We start from the raw sequence: 19,877 nt of genomic DNA, 5'->3' as shown, positions 1-19,877 counted from the left end.
TTTGGCCATTTTACTGAGCAAATCAGTGGTGATGGAAACATTTTCTGTGCAAGCTTGGCATGCTGCTCAATAAAATCTGAAAATTTTAACATTTTCCTCTGTTGGGATAATAATTTACGCCTGAAAGGGGATATGTGAGGAAAGAAATATGTGTGTATAATTTGAAGGTAACCTTTGGATACATTCTACCATTATGCAACGGAAACATTTTTGTCCTCTCTTTATTATTTTTGCAGTCATTGCCCGCCGGTGATTTGACGGAAGTTGGTGAGGAAGGCCAGACGCTCAGCGGCGGCCAGAAGCGGCGTGTGGCTCTGGCTCGTGCCTTGTACCAGGTTCGGTTCTTGCTTTTGGTTGACTGTCAATGATTATTAACACTCTTGTTTACTCAGCAACCTAGAGATAATTCGAACATAAAAAAATTAGTATGCTGGTAGTTTATTAAATGATGTTTGTCCAATACAGCATTGGTTTATTAGTGTGTAGGCTCATTTATTTATTGGTTCATTGTATATAACTAGTTCATTTGTGCCTTAGACTGCCAGGGCATTAGTGAATTAGCCATTGTATAAACATGCAGAGCAGTATTTATTTACCACGGCTTAAAGATGCACCAACTAGCTCAGTTGTCGGTTCTTCTGCAGAGCAGTATGTTTCACATGAGGAATCCATAGAGGCTGCTTACAGCCACATGGATCAAAGAGCAGCTAGTGGTGGCAGTGTTGTATGCCAGCCCAATCTGTTTGAAGTGTAGTGTTTTAGTTAAATCTTTTTGTAAAAAGGTTAAAATTTTTTTTTTTAATTTGAAGAAGCAAGTAATTATATTGCAAGGCAGAAGTCAAGAACACTATGCTGTAGTTTGATATTTGCTAACTAAAATATGTTGGAATGCCTGGCTTGAGTTACATGGGGAAACTTGCACGCAGAAAGAGTACCCCACGTGCTGGACGTTTAGGTATCAAGGAAGCCGTGTTAAGTGTTACCTAACTGCTTGATTGTGCTGCCTGAGAACTACAGGAGTAGTGCAGTGCGTCCACAGCTAAGCTTAGGCCAGACGATTCCAGGAGTCATGCTCTGGCTTATGACTCCTGGGTTTTTATGACTCAAGTGACTTGTAAAGATTCAGTGTCACCATAGTTAACATAAAATCGTAGCGCAAAACAGATGTGCACTAAAGGTTAATACTAGCATGCATGCAAGGGCACATTGTATTTACTTTCAGCAACGTATAATATATAAAAAAGAGAGTTCCTATGGCATGCCTCATAGCCGGAGTTGGTATGGGACGTTAAACCCCATAAAAACCAAACCAAACCTTATTGCGTCAATGATATTTCACATGTCATCTGGCGCTATTGCTTCCTAATGCATTCAACTCTGCTGCGCAGCTGTAGTTATTGTCACAGTCCAACCGAACCATGTTGGCAGACACAGAGTTGTGAAGCCAAGAATGGCTTTTAATTACAGAGCCGAGTCCAGCCCGAGCAATTCTCACACGCCTGCATCCGCTTTGGCGTTATCGCGACCGAGCGCGGTGGTCGCCTAAGCCTAGACACATTGTGATGTGGTCATCACATTGCTTTTTGACCTGTAATTGCCTCATCGCACATGTGACCCTGATTTTCTCTGCTTCCCAACTAGCATGAACTTGCACAGTCCAGCTTATCCATTTTTTCACTTTTTGTTTTGTTTTCTTTCCTTGTACATAAGTTACCTGCTTTCACTTAGATTCACTTAGATGCTTTCACTTAGAGAGTTAGATGCTTTCACTGGTGAGGGGGGAATAACGCCACCCCCTGTAAATTAAAATCATTCTTGGCTTCACACCTATATGTGTGTTTGCATGCATTGTTCCATTGCATAGTAACAATATGCTGCAGTGGGGCAGCTAGTCCCCTGCACTGAAACATTGCTGGAAGTTAGCTTTGTGTGTTTGCATGTGCATGCCTTAACTCTCAATCTGTTGGGCAGTATAGTTTAACGTGCAGCACATGGCTCCAACGTTCCTGATTGTGTACACTTGTTTGAGACCCAGCCTTGAGCACTGTTGTGGTGCCAGCAGGTTAGCACGCACTGAGGGTTAAATGAGGAATGGAGGTTTGCTCTACATTTCATGCGATTTCAAACTATGTTTCGTGAACGTTTCTTAGTTTCTCCCATATCTCGTCGTGTGTGCATCGTTCTGATACTATTCTCATTATTATATTTGCCACCCATTGTTTGACACTGTTTGCTTAAACTGCATGCTTGTGCACATGCTACATCTGTGCCATCTATTTTTTTTTTTACTGCGGCGGCTGTTAAGAGCACGTGTCTCGGCTCTGCGGCGTTGGCGGCGTAACACGAAGGAATGAAAGGAGGAAAGAAAAGAAAGGCTGCAAATTTTTTTCTTGTTCATTCTTCTTGTGGCTGTGTAAAAGCCGCAGGCACTTTGAAGCCGTTCTTTTTAGATCTTATTCTGCGGCTTATTCGGGGCATGTTCTGAACATGTACTATATTTGATTTGAAGAAAGAACTTTCCACATTTCCTTTCTTTTCCCTTCTCCCACTGCACGTTGCTTCTGCCAGGACAGCGATGTGTACCTGCTGGATGACCCGCTATCAGCGCTGGATGCTCATGTGGCTCAGCACGTCTTTGAGCGCTGCATCATGGGAGCCATGAAGGGGAAGGCACGCCTGCTCTGCACGCATCAAGTGGGCTTCCTGGCACAGGCAGACCACGTGATCGTGTTGCGTGACGGCAAGGTTATAGCGGCAGGTTGGCAGCTCTCTGCATGTTGCTCTTACTGTGTAATTTTCAGACGGCGATGTGTCCAGCTGCACTTCAGCATTGGTGATTACGGGGCCCTGGGGAAGAGGGGAACCAATCTGTGTGGCGACGAAGGATACGTTATGTACTCAATGGTCGCTATTAACGGACCTTGTTTTATGCATGTACAAAGTCGATCACACTTGTCTAGAGCGCTTGAGAGGTGTGCTGCGGAGCAAATGAAGTGAAATCTTTTCGCAGCTGCTTTGCTAGCGTTAAGGCGCTGATGCCTGTGCGGTTCACGTGTCTATTCTGCTGCTCTCCAGCGCAAGCATTATCAGTGAAAGTCAATACTTACTTTAGAATTTCGCCTTATTTCCCCCGGACGGTGTCTCTCGAGCGCTCTAGACAAGTGTGATCGACTCTGTGCACAAAGAAACTGGCTGTCACTTTATCCTGCCCCAAAGGCGTTCCGAAAGCTCAGCATTTATAGTGCATACCGGAGCTGCACCTACAAGGGAAACTACAGGAAGGGCATTGCTTTATGAAAGGAAGGTACATATTCTGATCATTGAAAGTATTAATTGGCGACTATTACACGTAGGCGCAGTTCCTGCTTTATAGATAGAAGGCAAAAATATGGAGATGAACTCTCAGAAAAAAACCACACTCATTCTCGTGCACAAAACTTGAAGCACGAAGGAAGAAGATATTTTGCTCCATTTTACAATGAACACATTCCTTTACAACCAGTGTTGCTTTTAGGTGAAGATGCACTTGTTGATTTGTCACGTGTTTTTAGGTTTCTAAAGAGAGCAGATGTCTCTGATGAGAGTAGGTGTGTGGCATGGTGACAACTCGGGTCATTAAAATCACTGGTTGTGCAAGACTGAGAGAAGGCGGTTAAATATTTTTCAGGGGCTAACATGTAGTCCACAGTGCAGTGAAATCCCTCTATAGTCCTCTGTTCATTCTCATCTGGAGTTTTCATCTAATTGTTGTCATCATCATCATCACAATGTAGCTTACCCCTGGTGGGGAGGTGCAGCTTTCAAATCGCAAAAATCTTGAAAAGAAAAAAACAAAGTTATGGAAAGCATGAGGTTTGGTATCTATAAGGACCTTTTAATCACATCCTAAAAAATTTTCTCCCCAGTAGGTAGCAAAAAAGTGGCTGCATATGCAATTTCAGTGTCAGTTTTCTCAAAAGTGTTTCTTGGGAATAAATTCCCTGCTTGCAGAAAGCGTAGCACGACATTGGCTTGATGGATTATCATGTGATTTGTTGCATTATATTCCTTGATAATTGAAGGGGTACAATGTAATGTGGTCAATGCAGCAACAAGAATCTAATACAATTCTAATGCAATATGATACATATAATATGATACCATGCTACACAATGAATTGCAGTGCAGTCTGGTACAGTGTGAAATTACTAGTACACTGTAGTGCTGAACGGTGCAAATTGATCCCACTGCTGCCCAGGTCCTCCGTCAACGGTACTGAAATCGTCGGTCATCGAGGCACTGCCAAAGCCAGCGGCTGAAGAGCAGTCCTCATCACAGACTGCGTCGTCATCCAAGTCAAGGACCAGCCATGATGCAGTATCGGCGACACTCGAAGAACCGAGTAGGATGCTCGTGGAAGACGAGGAGCGTGAATATGGCGCTGTGCGCTTGAGCACGGTGCGCTCTTACTGGGATGCAGTCGGCACTTGGCTCTCCACTGCAGTTCTCCTGTCTGTGGTCCTCATGCAAGGTGGGTGTCGTATCTTTGGCCTTCCGAACAGTAACAGCCATTACACAATGGGCATCCCAGCTGATTGTGACTGAATTATGAAGCCTCTTGTCCAGCAGTCGTCCATTTGTGACAGAGCACCACATAACTAGTGTCATCATCAGTGGCTTTGGTTGCAGTGGTGGACCGTTCACAAGCACTCGAGACGAGGACCTCTCCGAGTGTGTTGTGCTAAATATAGCCACCCTAATTCTGCAAATTTTCTGGTCATTTTGATCCGACTGACTCTCCGACGCCATCAGCTACATTTTTCTTTCTTTCGAATTCATTCTCTTACACTGACAGACAGTCGATCAAGTGTTTTTCATGTTACACGTCCTCCTCAAGTCAGTTTTCCGTTTTCCTTCTAGCCTGTCATTAACTGATTATCATTAACAGATACTATGGAGAGCTTACTGAAAGTGAGGACACAACTGGATTTTTGCAGGTAATAAATGTGGTGCTTCAAAATTTTTTTTTCTTGTTTCCTTTGACTGTGAACAAATTGCTCCTGAACCTTTTGGTAAGTGTCCATACATCGGAATGCTCCCTGTAACTGGCCCTTTGCTGCAGTGTCTCGTACATCCACTGACTGGTGGCTTGCTGTGTGGGTGTCGTGGGCCAATACTACCGACAACATGCTGCACCGTCGTCTCATCAGGTCAGCCCCCATTTAAAGAGATTTTGATCATCTAATATTTCACTTGGAATATATATGTATGTATATTCCAATTCAGTGGTTGTGAGTACGGATCCCACCGGCGGCATGGTTGTTTTTTCCCCAAGCGACAGATTAATCGAAGTATATTAGTCTCCCATTGATCAACTTCACAAATTTAAAAAAGTAGAAACAGTCCCCCCCCTGTGGTGCACCTTGGTTTCGGTGGCTGTTGGCTTTCTTCACATGTGCATCAAACGAGCCCCTCATTATATACATATAATGAGTAGCGCTGTTGGCTTTCTTCACACGCACATGTGAAGAAAGCCCAGATTACTACTTTTAATTGTCTATTTGTATGCTTCATATGTAAAATAGAAAGGACCACAGCAATAAGGACAAAAATGAAAATTTCAGGGACTCAAACAGTGATGTTGTGAACGTCTTCCTGCCCATCTACGGAGGCCTAGCAGTGGCCAATGGTGTTTTGACCTTGGCCCGAGCGTTCCTGTTCGCCTACGGTGGCATCGTGGCTGCAGTCAAGGTGCACGACTTGCTCCTTGACAAGGTGCTCAAGGTGGGTGCATGCAGCTTGCAGTCGTTAATGCTGACTGATTAGCCTTTTGTGCCAATAGTACCTGTTGAACAGAATTGAAATCACGATCTTATCTTTATAGTTTTCTCAAAACACAGGCATTAAACACAAAGTTATCTCGTATTGTCATCTGCAATGTCCTTTAATTCTGGATATACTTAGGTGTTTTTTTGGCAGGTGCTTGCATATGGATGTTTCTTTTGCAACAAATTTCCATTGATTGTTGATTTGAAATTATTTATGCATTTGTGTGTTACTGAAATTTTATGCTATTTTAGAAAGCCTCTTTATGCAAAAATAACCCGCAGCACCAGGGACATGAGTGCGGGAGGGCAAACAGTTTCGTAAAAACCATCCACAGAGTTGCGACACTCACATCCACAGTTAAACTATGTATTCCAGTCTACAGTGGTTTGAACAAAAAAAGTTTTTGAAAAGATTTGTGTAGGAGGCATAAAGATGCCTTTTGCAAGCTGTGACCTTTTCGAGAAGACAGATAATGTGGCAGATGAAGATGTGAAAACGATGAGATTCCCTTTTGATTGTGGTAAATAGAATAAAGAAGTTCTGAAAATAATATCAGTTCAAGGATTTTGCAACAGTCTGGAGTAAGCGAAATTAGCCTGTAGTTTGAGACATTAGATTTTGATCCGTTTAAAAAAAAAGTGCATATCACATTTTCATTTCTCCTGTCATAAGGTTCCAATGTAGTGGTTGTTCCACAAGAGTAGTGGTTTGGGCTGAGGTGCTATTGTTTTTATTCTTGGGGCCTTACCATAGCATTTGTTCCACAGGAGTAGCCCGTTATATTTCACGGTACAGGCTGAGACATTTTATTGCTTTTTATTTCTGCTCTGGGTGTCCAAACACAGTTTTCAGCTCTACAGGAGTGCTTTTTCCACCGCACAGGCTCCGCTGTCCTTCCTTGAGGCAACTCCAGTGGGCAGGGTGCTGAACCGCTTCTCGACCGACATCTGGTCGATCGACGACACGTTGCCATTCATGCTCAACATAGTGCTGGCCCAAGGGGTAGCCCTGATGGGCACTCTTGTAGTCACATCGTACGGTCTACCCTGGGTACTTCTCTTGCTCATTCCCCTGGGATTCGCCTACAACTCACTTCAGGTGAGACTTCTTGATAGATTTTAATCTACGTAGTTCATTGCCTCTCTGCTCTGTTCATCAAAGAGACACTGAAAACAAAGTGATGTTGGCCTCTATCAATTGATTTTGATTGATCAATTGTTTATGATTGGATACTAATGTTGATTGATTGATTGTTTTTGTTTTCATTGATTGGTTGATTTATTTATTGATTGATCAATAAATCAATCAGCCTTTTAAAGGCAAATCGCAGTGACGTCAGAACAGTTGCTTCCGCAGTTCTCTTTGTCATTGGTATCACGAATATACGTTGAGTGGTGGGGAAGAAAAAATGTTCCATTTTAAATTCGACTTCCTCAATGATAATCATGTCTTTTCCTGTTGAACAGCGCCGTTACAACCGATTTTTACATATGAACTTAATACATTGCTCTGCCTAGGACTGGCAAATTGGGCCAAGCTGTTCTGAATGCGGTCATTAGTATGTCGGCGTTAATATGGCTGGTTATGAGAAATGTTCATTTGTGTTGTAGTGTTTGTATTTACCTTGTAATAAGGCAGTGGGCAGAGCAGATGTGATTAGTTGGTTTATTTGTGGATTTTTTGTTGGTCACTGTGGCTTTAATTAGAAGCTTAGCTGTTAGGCAACCTGTGCACACGTGACACACACACATGCAAGCATGCACGCACACATTGCCACTAAAGTTGCCATACTGGGCCTGTAGTTAAGGCGGCTTTCAAGTTTTCGTCATTATTCTTTTCTTCCTACTTTACAGCAATACTATCGGTGGACATCACGGGAACTCAGACGTCTGGGGAGCATCACGCTCTCGCCGGTCTACTCCCACTTCACGGAGACCGTCACTGGCCTTTCGGTCATTCACAGCTTCAAGGCAGTTTCAAGGTAAGGTGTGCGCTGAGGAAGTTGTTCTGGGCATGCAGTTTGGTCGTTAGTCTGGGACTAAGACTGCGGGCTGGTGCACATCCAGTGTGAGCCAGCGTTTAGCCAGCGCCGATGTGTCCGTTTTTTATAAAGTTTACGAGCGCTGTAACTCAAACCTAATTTGTCGAGGTTTCTTGTTAGAACTGCGTTAACAAGCTTGCACTCTCACCAGCTGACGTCAAAAAACTAGAAAAATTTTGCATGCTGATAGAACATATCACCGAAAATATTTAAAAACAAGCTTATGCAGGTAGTTCTTGGTTTTCAGTGATACTACTGTGCTGCAGGGTCAAGCGCTTTTTGGTGGACTAGCTGGTTCATGACTGAAATAGGCTCGTAGTCATGTGACGATGACAGAGGCATGAATGAAAGGACAATAGCGCACCTGTCCTTTTGTTTGTGCCCTGTCCCCTGTCTGCGTCACATAAGCACAAGCCCACTACTTCAGACAGCAGAAAGCAAAAAGCTTGTATATTTTTCCTGTGTGGCCTGGTTCACTTGGGTGTAACACTGCATGTTGAGTGCAGGTGCCTTGCGTTTGTCATCGCAGGTTCTGCCAGGAGAACCTGCACAAGCTGGCCGTCAACCAACAGGCAGTGTTTGCCTCGCAGGCGGCCGCCCAGTGGCTCAACCTGCGGCTGCAGCTCATGGGTGTGCTGCTTACCTCGGGCGTCGCCTTCCTGGCCGTTGTGCAGCATCAAGTCCGGGGGGTCAGTGCTGGTAAGAGTTGAGAAATACCAGTGTGATTGAATAATTAAAGTTGTTGCACTTTTTTTTGATGATCACCTGTATAACACTGCACACTTAATTTCCTGTTTATTTTAGGGTTAACAATTACTGCCTCTCCCATTGGTATCCAAGCAGTCCTAGCCCTGTGCCAGCTGCAGCCACCTTATCCCTGCAAGCTTCCTAATCTCATATGCACACCTGACTCTCGATGTCCCCCATTATGCTTACCTGTTCTTGGATTGCACTCCAATACCCTAAGTGACCATATCTGTGATCCATTCTTCTTATTACATGCCCTGCCCATATCCATTTGTTCTTCTTAATCTCAGCTAAAACACGGGTTCTCAAACTGGGTTCGGCAGAACCCTGGGGTTCTGTGGAATGCTTTTGGGGGTTCCCTGAGCTCATAAATACATGCGTATCCTAGCCACCACCTTTCCATTGTCCACTTTATTTTCGGACTGATCACACTGCAGTTCTTAAGCCGCCATGGTGGCTGAGTGGTTATGGTGCTCGGCTGCTGATCTGAAAAGCGCAGGTTCGATCCTGACCCCAGCATTCGCATTTCAATGGGGGAAAAATGCTAGAGGCCTGTGTACTCTGCGATGAATCCCAGGGGCCTAGGAGGTTGAAATTATCAGGAGCTCTCCACTAGAACATCCCTCATAGCGTGAGTCGCTTTGCGACGTTAAACCCCCATAAAATGAACCCAAACTGCAATTGTTCATTGCAGACTGTTGCTGTATAGACCCATTCGTTATTAATTGAACTGGTGCATTTCTTGAGGAGCCATATGTGTGCATGCTCCTTTTTGCATGAATATAAGGCAGGAAGGGATGGAAGCGAAGACATGCGAGCTTCCTCAGCATCTTTCGAAAACTAAAAGGATTGAAAACTCGTGAATTAGGATATCAACTCGTGCTTGTTCCCTGATGAACTCTGCTTTGTTAACGTTACCCCGATCATTTTCATTTCTCTAGCTCATTTTGTTGTCTGCCAAGACGGTATATACCCTCAACAGAATACACGAGCTTGTATGGAAGATCCCTATCTCCTTATTCTCTATTCCCCATAAGAGCTGAGGAAAGGTGTGGTAATCCATTACCAGGCACAAGCGCACCAGTGAGAATGCATTTTTACTGCATTTGCAGTTAACGTTTTGCAGTTGCATCTCTCGGAAAATTTGCAAGCAGGAGCAATTTGGTAGGCTGTGAGTGCTTGAGGCGTTTGCAAGCGCTGTGCTGGTTCGTGTCACCATGGACTGCATTCGGTACATTTGTTGAGTGCTGTACAGTCGGTGTAATCTTTGTTCATTTATGTCAGTGGAGCTGTTCTCCGATATCTGCTCAACTGCAGGTTTTGTGGGCCTGGCATTGTCTTACGCACTTTCGGTGACATCGCTGCTCAGCAGCCTGGTGACGTCGTTCACGGACACAGAGAAAGAAATGGTCAGTGTGGAGCGAGCTGACCAGTACATTAAGGGACTCGAGGAAGAGCATCTGGACGGCGGCATCCTGGTAAGTTGTGGCTGGCTTTGCCAGCTTATAGAAAGTCTCAAAATTATCCTCAGAAAAAAAGCTCACTGACGGCTACCATGGTGTGTAGCGCAACATTTTGCAACAGCATGCAATTTCTGGGCTTCTATGTCGTACAGCAAGAGCAGAACTGACATAAGTGCCACTGTCGGCCGGTTTTATTTTACTTTATTGGCTGTAGACGATTGCATTATGTCGATTGTGGTCGGACCATAAGCGCAACCACTTGGCCTGCGCCTTGTACAAACCGTGCACGTATTAGTTTGCGATGCTGTGCGCAAAGAGCAGTAATCAAATCCACGCCGTGATGAACGGCGCAAGTCCTAGGTTGTGTCAATCAGCCCAGTGCCATTTTCTCCTCTCATTCCTTCTCGCACTCCATTGCGTTACTCTGCAGACAGACACCGCAGAACCGTTCAACTGTGCTGTTAACTGCTGATACAGTTAAAGGAAACGCCACTGTCTATGCTAGTTTTTTAAAGAGCACTTCATTTTCCAGGGAAATGCCGGAAAGTATAGGCTTTGTACATACTTGGCTCGGCCATTCTCTGGCCGAAAACATGGTCTTGGCGTGTAAAACATTAGTTGCATCATGACGCTCCCCACTGTGCACAGAATAAAGCTCATTCCCAGTACTGAAATAAATTTATTGCGAGTAAATGTTTGATAATAGCATTAATAGGTGCACACAGAAATTAGCAAACCGTCTAGCAATTAGCATCTCCAAGACATTAGCCTCTCAGAAAAGCTTTGAACGCTCTCAGATCAGCACTTGAAATGTCTGTATCCAATTTCCAGGACTGTGTTTTATCACATTTTTTGCTTATATTCTTCGTTAATTTAATAATTTTTGCACTCTTCCACATGTTTGGCCCGCAATTTCTCTCCCATTGTGCAGAATATAGCACGTCAGCGTTTTAAATGCGCTGCCTAAAATTCGTGCTTTTTCATTACAGAGTTTTGTCTAATGCTTTTACAACTGATATTAAGGTTTAGGCTATTATTAGTCAAGCCAAATATAAAAGTCACACTTCCCAGCCTTCCTGCAGTGGCGGAGGAACTGCTATGCCTCTTTTCCCTCTAGGTAGTCTTGAGAGATGGAATCATTTTTAGTTGGCATCAAATTTAGCACTGAACGGTTCTTCGGCCTGTCTCACAGTTTGATGTCAAGCAACTGAGCCAACCCTATTCAGGCACTTCATCTAGATGAGGGGGAAGATGTCTCGCAGACTATACCTTAAGGGTACTAGAATAAAGCGGATTTTTTTTCTGAATGGAGGCTGGTATCATAGCACCTTTTGTGATGCTTGAGTGCCCTTGGGATTATTTGCAGAGTCTTTATCTTGTTATATATATATGCATCTCCCAACAGCATAAACAAGAGGTGTAAAGAAACAGTGCAGATATTAATAGCTCAGGTATTAGTACTGACCATTAAGGCAGCCCATGTGCACATTGTACAACAGCATAAACAAGCAGTGCAAACAAAAGTGGGAAAAAAAGCACGGGCTCAGAACAACCGGACATTGGTGTCGACTGTCAAGACTAGCATGATGCCACACATTGTTTCGCAGTGCCGTGCATTTTCTTTTCCTGCTCGTTTCGCAGCCTCCGTTTGGCTGGCCGTTTTGTGGCTCCATCAAGTTCAGCGGGGTGACGCTTCGCTACCGCCCTGGGCTGCCCGCGGCACTGAAGGATGTCAGCTTTGAGGCGGCCAAGGGCTCCAAGGTGGGCATTGTTGGCCGCACGGGTGCCGGCAAGTCCACCCTCCTCCAGGCCCTGTTCCGGCTCACCCCCGTCGAGAGTGGGCACATCTTCATCGATGGCGTTGATGTGCTCCGCATGCATCCCAAGGAAGTGAGGTGTGGTACTCATTTGAATTTCACCCTGGTGCAGTAGTTGTGTTGTGTTGTGTTTTATGGCGCATAGGCAGCTAAGGCCATCATGCGCCAAGCTCAAGGTATATAAATGGCTTTCTGTAGAATGTTTAGGAATATGAAAAATCGTCGATGGTGTAGCTAGCCTAAAAATTTTGAACTGCCTGGTAAAAAAACAGAGAAGAAATCTGGAAATAGCTAATGGTAAAAGCAGCAGAGAAGGTAAGGTAGCCTCAGCGGCTATCCTTGGCTGGGCAAGGATCCTAAGTCTACGAAGTGATCATATAAAAAGCCTCAGCCTTCTTCTCAGGAATGAGAAAGTGGTGAGGTGTACCATGCATCCTGGTGCAGTAGTGTAGAGTGGCTTGGAACAGTGGAGACGTGGCTTTCACCAAAAATTTTATTTGTAGATATATTTACAAGAAATTTTGTCGGAAAATTAGAAATAATATTATGACTACTCTCACAAAATTTTCCTGTTATATATCTCCAGAAAATTTGTTTCTACTACATATTTTTCCTCTGAATCTTGTAAAAAGGCTGCAGTGTTAAGAAAATGTGGCAGAAGACTGGTTCAATATTCATTGCTTTCCTACTTGGCATACTACAGGTCAAAACATTCTTGGAATTTTTTTTTTTGCAAAGTACAAATTTTTCTTTTGAATTTTTGTGATTCAGTGTCCGTTCACATATCTAGATCTAGTGATAGGAAAATTTCATACAAGACATTTAAAATTCACTAATTTGAAAAACAAAAAATGTCTTGACCTGCAGTATGGCCCAAGGAACGCGAAACAAACGGGGTCAAAAAAAAGATTAAATAGTCATGAAGAAACCTGTTTCACAAGGTGAGCGTCTAGTCAATATCTATATTTTGACCATTTCTCACATTTCAACGACCATTACACATTACAACAATCACAACAACAATACAACAGCTATGAAAAAATCAATTTTTTTGGCCATTTTGCAGATTTAAAAGCAACATCCCTTCTTGATTGGCACTTCGCATGTCTTTTGGTGTTTGTGAAGCACTTGCTTTGTAGTGGAGCCTCCAGCATTTCTTTGATATTCAATAATAACCATGGACATGGGGCTCATGAGCCTGTTCACACCAGCAAATTGGGTACATAGTGTGAATTCAGTTTTGCCTCATGAACTTGTCTGCGTGATAGGCAGTTCTTCAAAAGCGCATGCAGTGCTGCAATTGAAGAACACTACACATAAACAAACTAGCAAAATTAATTTGTTAAATTGCCGTTTTGCATATACTACTTGCAAAACTGAAGCATGTGCCTGGGCTGGTTGGTGGTTCAAGGATATGGTGAAAAACAGTGTGTTACCTTTTCATGATCCATGATCGTAAGACTTTTGTCATCTGGTGACTTCTACTCTCGTTCCTTGTGGCTCCTCGGTCGCAATCACTAGTGCTTAGCTGATCCCCAGTAAATCCGTGGTTGAGGGCCATTGGCTCAGATAAAGCTGCTGCTAGCACCACGCTCATGTGTGCATCTCTCCAACTCCCTTCTCTGCGTCTTTTGCGATCACTGCAGGTCTCGGCTGGCAGCCATCCCGCAGGACCCGTTTGTGTTCTCTGGCTCGGTCCGCGACAATGTGGACCCGCGGGAATTGCACTCGGATGCCCAGATCTGGCAAGCGTTGGACCGGTGCCAGCTGGGGCGCACTGTCCGGTCGCTCGGCAGAGGGAATAATGCGGGCTCGGCCCTTGAGGCGAGCCTGGGGCCGCGTGGTTCTCTGCTGAGTGCGGGGCAGCGTCAGCTGCTTGCCCTGGCCAGGGCGCTTCTCTACAAGGCACGGGTGGGTAGTGGCGCTGTCTCACTGCACCTGGTTCTTGTCTTGCTGTTCTTGTGCGGTTCTTGTCAACCGCCTGGGGTTCTCTAATGCGCACTGACATCGCATAGTACATGGGCTTCTAGCATCTCACCTCCATCGAAATGCGTCTGCCGCGGCCAGGATCGAGCCTGAGTCTTTTGGGTTAGCAGCCAAGGAGCATAACCACCGAGCCACTGCAACGGCTTCCAGTGGTCACATTTCAGTGTAGGTGAAATGCTAGAAGCCCGTGTTCTGTGCGATGTCAGTGCACTTTAAAGAACCCCAGGTGGTTGAATTCGCCCGGAGTCCTCTGCTACGCCGTCCCTCATAGCTAAGGTTGCTTTGGTTTGTTAAACACTATAAAACCAAACCAAAACCCCCACGGCAGCCACTAATATATAGAACAGGAAGAAGTATAGCAGGCAGACAAGAAAAAGGCCTGAGTTAGAATACGTGGTCTTCTGTAGGAGCTTCCATAAGAAGAGGAACACAAGAAAGGTGCATTCAAATGTCACCTGCAACTGCACGTGCGATCGGTAGGAATGCATTTTTACAGCAGTTGCACCCATCATTTTGTAGGTTTACTGTGGGCAAATTTTTTTTTTTCTCAGAAGTGTCCCAAGGCTTGAGGGTGAGTAAGACGAGATGAGGTCAGCCTACAACTGTGATCACAGTAGGTCCCCGGTACAATGGTAGAGCAGGACCAGGCAAATTAACTCCTCCGACTGCCCCCTAAATCTGCCACCTGTCATCTTTAGGTCATTGCGAGTTTCTAATGTGCCTCCAGAAGGCTAGCACCAAGATTTGGGTGCTCATCTCGGAGGAGATGCCATATTAAGATTTTTTTCTGTTAAAGAATAGAGAGTGACTGCAGCGGAGCCTCCAGTCAGGGGGCAACCTGAACTTTTGGTTGACTTACCTGCAGATAAGAGCTGCAGGAGAAAGCACGCTCTTGGTTGATGGTAGGTCACTGCAGATTGGGGGGAATAGGCTAATTTGTCGACGGGAAGCTAGTCAGTACAGTGCTGCTTGCTACAGGAGACATTTGGTACCTACGCATGATGAAATGCACCAGCGTTTTGTGAATGGAGTTCTTGCGGGCAGAATCAGGCACATTGCAGCTCTGAGTTCTCGGAGAGTTCACGGCATCTTGAAGGACCTTGCACTCTACAGCAGTTTGTCATTAGTCGACGGGTAATAAGAAAGAATGAAAAATGTGCTATGCGCCATTAGTCTCACCTGGAACTGAACCAGATTTTGCCTCTAAACTGGTGCACTCCATTTGGTCTCTAAACTTGAAACCACCATCAGAAGCGCACGCTCAAATGAGTTAGATTGGTCTGTTCACTTTAGAAGACATGGAAAGATTCCCCGAGTTGCTACAAGGAAAAAATGATGATGCCCGTGAGACATACAACTGGATGAGCCCACCGTGAATATGTACGGGATAGAAAATCAAGACTGGACGCGTTGCCAGAAGTTCCTACATATGGTCCTTCTTTTGTGCAATCTTTGCTGGTGGTGATGCCACATTGCCTGCTGGAGTCAAGTCTGCTTACCTTGAGGAAAGATTGTTGATCATGTAATAAGCCTCTTGTTTTTTGTAGGTTCTCTGCCTTGATGAGGCAACTGCGGGAGTAGATGCAGAGACTGATCGTGCCATACAAGAGACGATTCGGAGGACATTCCAAGGAACCACAATCCTGGTTATAGCTCACAGGCAAGGATAAAACATCACTTTTTTCTTGTTTTTCAGTTTATCTCATTTGGCTCTATTGGAATGGCTGACATTCGATAATTCAAACTCTGAGAGGATGGAAAATTTTTTTCAAATTAGTAGGAGGTTGAATAAACGGGAGCCATTTTTAATGCACTTGATGCTAACAGTACGAAAGAGTTGGTTTGATTAAATCGGCGGTTCGAATTAGGAAAGTTTGAATTAACAAGAGCACTGCATTACGAGTGCTTGTCGGTATTTCCTGGATTCAAAATGAACTTGTGACGGTGCTAGAGAACGATCCCCTGGCCTCTACTTTACAGGTTACACTCTTGGCATTGTTAAGCTTCTCATGTACCTATGTAGTAGACATACATTGCTATGTCATTATCTGTCTGAATTCCACTTCAGTACAAAAATCTCAAGAACAGTGTTTAAGAGCAGTGTTAGAAGTAAATAAACTTGGTGCTTCCTTTGAGGGATAAGGCTCCCCATATTTGTGATATGGGGAGTCCACTTGAAAAGGTTGCTCCCATTTTTTTGTATGCATGAAGCGCTTTGTAGTTAAGTGGTAATTAACTGTAATTAACTATAAATCAGCTGCCTTATCTTTTGCATGTGCAAAGTGCTTTGTATTTAAGTGTAAAGAGGAAGCAGCTGCACCAGTGATGGTGTATTGTTTGGTAAGAAAAAGCCACAGTGCAGCTTGAATTTCAGAGATGGTTTCTAATAGGCAGTCCCACTTTAGAGACACAGCCGAAAGCAGTCACTGAGATTCGCCTTACATTGGAAGTTTTTTTTTTTTGTCATTCTCGGCTCCCTTGCGAAATTATTGATTTTCATTTCTTTCTTCTGTCATGTTCGTTTCTGTTTTTTCCGCAGGGTTGAAACTGTTCTAGACTGCGATCAAGTGCTAGTCATGGCTCACGGCAAAGTTGTCGAGTCCGGAACCCCAGAAGAGCTCCTTCGCGCCGGGAAGGGCCACTTCCGCACTCTTGTTGAAGCTTCACGCAAGAACGGAGGCGAGATTCTTGTCGAGACTCCAGAAGACGACGACGATGTTCCTTTGATAGAGTTCTCTGATCCGTAGCAACGTTTGCGTCGTACTGATCTAGTGCAGGGTCTATTTAAACAACGAATTTGTTCCCGTGGGCTTCTTGCTGCAGCTGTGCTTGCATAGCAAGCCAGGCTGCACGCGGTGAGAACATGACTGTGATGTGGCAAACTGTCCCTGTAATCGAAATACTCTCTCACGGGAATTTAGAGATTTACTGAAATGTGTGCCAGTGGCGCGAAGTGACAACGTAAGAAGAGAAACTCTGCTAGAATGAGCAGATGATGCATAATATGAGGCCCGCTGGTGGAGGTACATTATGCAGTATTGCCACCTTGTATATAATATACACATTTCCCGCTCTGCGACTGGCGGCAAGGCTTAGCACTAGGCATGTTTTTTCTAGGCATTCACACGTTTCGAAAACTAATTCAGCGCTTTGTATTAAATGTCAGAGTGATACAAGACACTGCAGTTGCCAGCAGGCAGTTGTCATTCTTGCCACCGTATGTCGCCGGTATACAATATAGCTGCGAGCCATTTGTGTTTGCGATACCGTCACTTTATGCCAGAGTAGAGTTGCACCTCGTACTAATTCTTGCTTATGGAGTGTGTCTTTATACTTGGACGTGAACTCCGATGGTTAGAAAGCAGCCGTTACCTGGCAGACTCGCAACGACGTTGGGAGAAAAATAAACTATAGCTCAGCTAAATGTAGAATGAGTAATTGCAAAAGACTGTGAGGAAAAACTGAGAACGTAGTACTGATTGGAAAGCTTGCCACTTGGTTTTCCTCTTTCGCCTTCCATGTGGTTATCCACATTTGTTGTTCGCTTGGTTGTGTCATCACCAGTGTTGGCAAGTTACGCCGATGGATGCTGTCATGACATAGTAATGGCTTCTGCATGCTTTACGGGTTTATCTTTGGTACTTAGCATGGCCCAGCTGAAAGTGAAGCTAACCATTACTGCTCAGAGTTTTAACATCAAAGCTGTGGTTGTGGCTTGCCTTGTGATATGTGCAACTATACACTGGAAACAGTGGTTTTTGGTGTTGCATTTTTCCATGATTCTCTTTTCTCCCAATTCCACTTGTATTTCACATCGCTCATGGAATCATGGCTTCTGAATGTTTGTGGAAAAAACCACAATGCTCGAGTCATGCAAGTCTGGAGATTATGTTGCCGACCGAGAGAAATGGTGCATCAGAGTAGTTTGCGCGCACTTGCCTTTGTTTCATTTAATGTCCAGTGACCAAAAACACAGACTCCGGTGTAGGGAAGGAAAGGCACGAATTCAACAAGCTCTGCAAAATTTTCGAAATTCTTGACCACTGTAAAGAGCAGAAGCCCTTTTTTGGAAGGACTAGTTGTTGTTTCACCCACCTCGAAAAAGTGATGCCACTAGAAATAAGTTTTGAATCTCCAAAGTTTTTTCTTTTTTTGTGTGTGTGTGTGTGTGTGGGGAATCTTCAGATTGACTGAGCTTTTTTAGTTTTCTTAGCACTCACAGAGCATGACTGTAATAGTTCCTAAAGCAAGACAATTAGGGCAGTGTTGACGCTCAGTACTTGCTCTGCTTCAGTCATTAATGCTCCTGTAAGGCTATGTGTATTACTCAGTTTAGTGTGCAGAGTTCTTGCTCTAAAAACTTCTCTTTGTACTGCCAAGTCTGGATGCAGTTAAATTTTAGCATTTATGGTTTTGTTAACTATTGCCTGCTGCATGGCAGCAGATAGGCTGGGATTTGTGTAGTTTGCATGCATGGTTGTAATGGTTACTTCAAACTAGACCTCTAAAAGGTCCAAGGAAAGCTCTGCTTTTCGTTCTTAGCAAAATTAATTTTTTTTGGTTTTTGTGACTCTGCTGATGTTTGTTCAGCAACAAGTAGTATGACCTTATTTTTAGTTAAAAATGGGATGCTTTTTTTCTGCCACTCAACTTGCAATGTTAATGAAATTGAGAGCTTTTCAGACTCCGTGATGGCTGACAGGAAGCAGGTGGTAGTGCACTGTGGCTTCCGAGATCCACAGTTAAAAGATTTTGACATCGTAGTTTGCTTACGAAAACAGCCCATGGTGGCTATGCCAGCATTTTATTTTCTGGCCTCAAGCTTATGAAACTTTTATTTGTCAAAACAGCTTTGTCTTTAGAGTGTGGTGAACAATCCGTACAGGCAAACTTTGCTTTGTTCTTACTCTCTTTAAGGCAATCAAATGCTTTACTGGTCTGGTTTGTGGCATACATAACCTGTAAACACCAAAACTGTGTGCATGTGTGAGCAGCATGTATTTTATGCTTAGTTTGGTATTGACAGTACCCCAGTTTAATTCCCGACATTGTTGCAGGTGCACTGCGCCTAGCCTGTCGTTCAGCCACCTGCATAGCACTCCTCGAGAAAGGGAAGCATTGCAGAGGCAGCAGCTAGTGCCGGATAATGAGGGACCAAAGTCTCAAGATTGCTCACATGTGGGAGTGGCAGCAGCATACCATCATGCAAATGGTCTTGCCTATGATTACTTAGGTCGTGTCATGTCAGCTGCACTTTTCAAACAAGTTTTCACAGAGAGCACCTATTCTAATTGCTATGCATGCTTTAGCATTAAAGTACTGAAAAGATCAGTAGTGACTAAACCTTCGTACTTTCAAACTGGCTACACAGTTGCTGTATTATGTCTGCAAGCGCGAAGCAGCGAGCTCTTGCAAATCTTGAGAATAGTGCTTTCAAGTTCTTGTATGCTGATAACCGTGCAGTTTTGCGAGTCAGCTGAACTATGACAGCTACAATAGAACTTGGGAACTGGTATCTCTGCTCAAAGCTACCCAGGGAGGAAGACATAGGTGATTAAAAAAATGACCACTTTTACTGGCAATTTCATTGGTTGTTATGGCCAGCTCTTGCAGAAAGCTTAGATGAATGCATGCTACTAATGTAAGCTCGTGAAGCATGCAACCAACAGTCTGTTGTACAAAACTTGCTTACCTGGTCTGCGACACCCGATGCTCCTCGAACTTTAGAAATGTTCAAGTAGAAATTTGCACATGGGCATTTTTTTTTTTTTTTCAGACAGCGAAGTGTAAGTGTTCATGAAAGCTTTCAAAATTTGTTATGTGGCACATTTCATCTGTATCGGTTTCATCAAGAAATTTGCATTATTTTTCACGTCTGCTACCTGTGGGAGAAATTTTTTTGTGTACAAATTTTTTCTGCATCCCAAGTGCAAAGATTCCCGAGTGACTGCTCGATAAATAAAGGTTATTTACACTGTGGTCACCCACTGTGCAGAGTCAGTAACTTAGCAATTC

At 44.1% G+C, this 19,877-nt stretch overlaps 1 protein-coding gene across 1 annotated transcript in view; it reads left to right on the top strand.

The window, feature by feature from the left end:
* LOC144101151 (ATP-binding cassette sub-family C member 10-like) overlaps positions 1–19,845 on the top strand; it is a 33,740-nt gene extending 13,895 nt beyond the window's left edge. The window contains exons 8-20 of the mRNA XM_077634190.1: positions 237–335; positions 2,569–2,758; positions 4,238–4,510; positions 5,102–5,189; positions 5,604–5,763; positions 6,691–6,906; positions 7,662–7,789; positions 8,379–8,548; positions 9,914–10,074; positions 11,701–11,954; positions 13,523–13,787; positions 15,410–15,522; positions 16,402–19,845. Of these exons, the coding sequence (XP_077490316.1) occupies positions 237–335; positions 2,569–2,758; positions 4,238–4,510; positions 5,102–5,189; positions 5,604–5,763; positions 6,691–6,906; positions 7,662–7,789; positions 8,379–8,548; positions 9,914–10,074; positions 11,701–11,954; positions 13,523–13,787; positions 15,410–15,522; positions 16,402–16,609 (2,325 nt within the window). The 3' untranslated portion in view covers positions 16,610–19,845. The remainder of the gene's footprint in view (positions 1–236; positions 336–2,568; positions 2,759–4,237; positions 4,511–5,101; positions 5,190–5,603; positions 5,764–6,690; positions 6,907–7,661; positions 7,790–8,378; positions 8,549–9,913; positions 10,075–11,700; positions 11,955–13,522; positions 13,788–15,409; positions 15,523–16,401) is intronic.
* The last annotated feature ends 32 nt before the right edge of the window (positions 19,846–19,877 follow it).

The sequence above is a fragment of the Amblyomma americanum genome, chromosome 8 (assembly GCF_052857255.1).
Source record: "Amblyomma americanum isolate KBUSLIRL-KWMA chromosome 8, ASM5285725v1, whole genome shotgun sequence".
Taxonomy (NCBI): Eukaryota; Metazoa; Arthropoda; class Arachnida; order Ixodida; family Ixodidae; genus Amblyomma; species Amblyomma americanum.
This window is presented reverse-complemented; position numbering and strand designations above follow the sequence as displayed.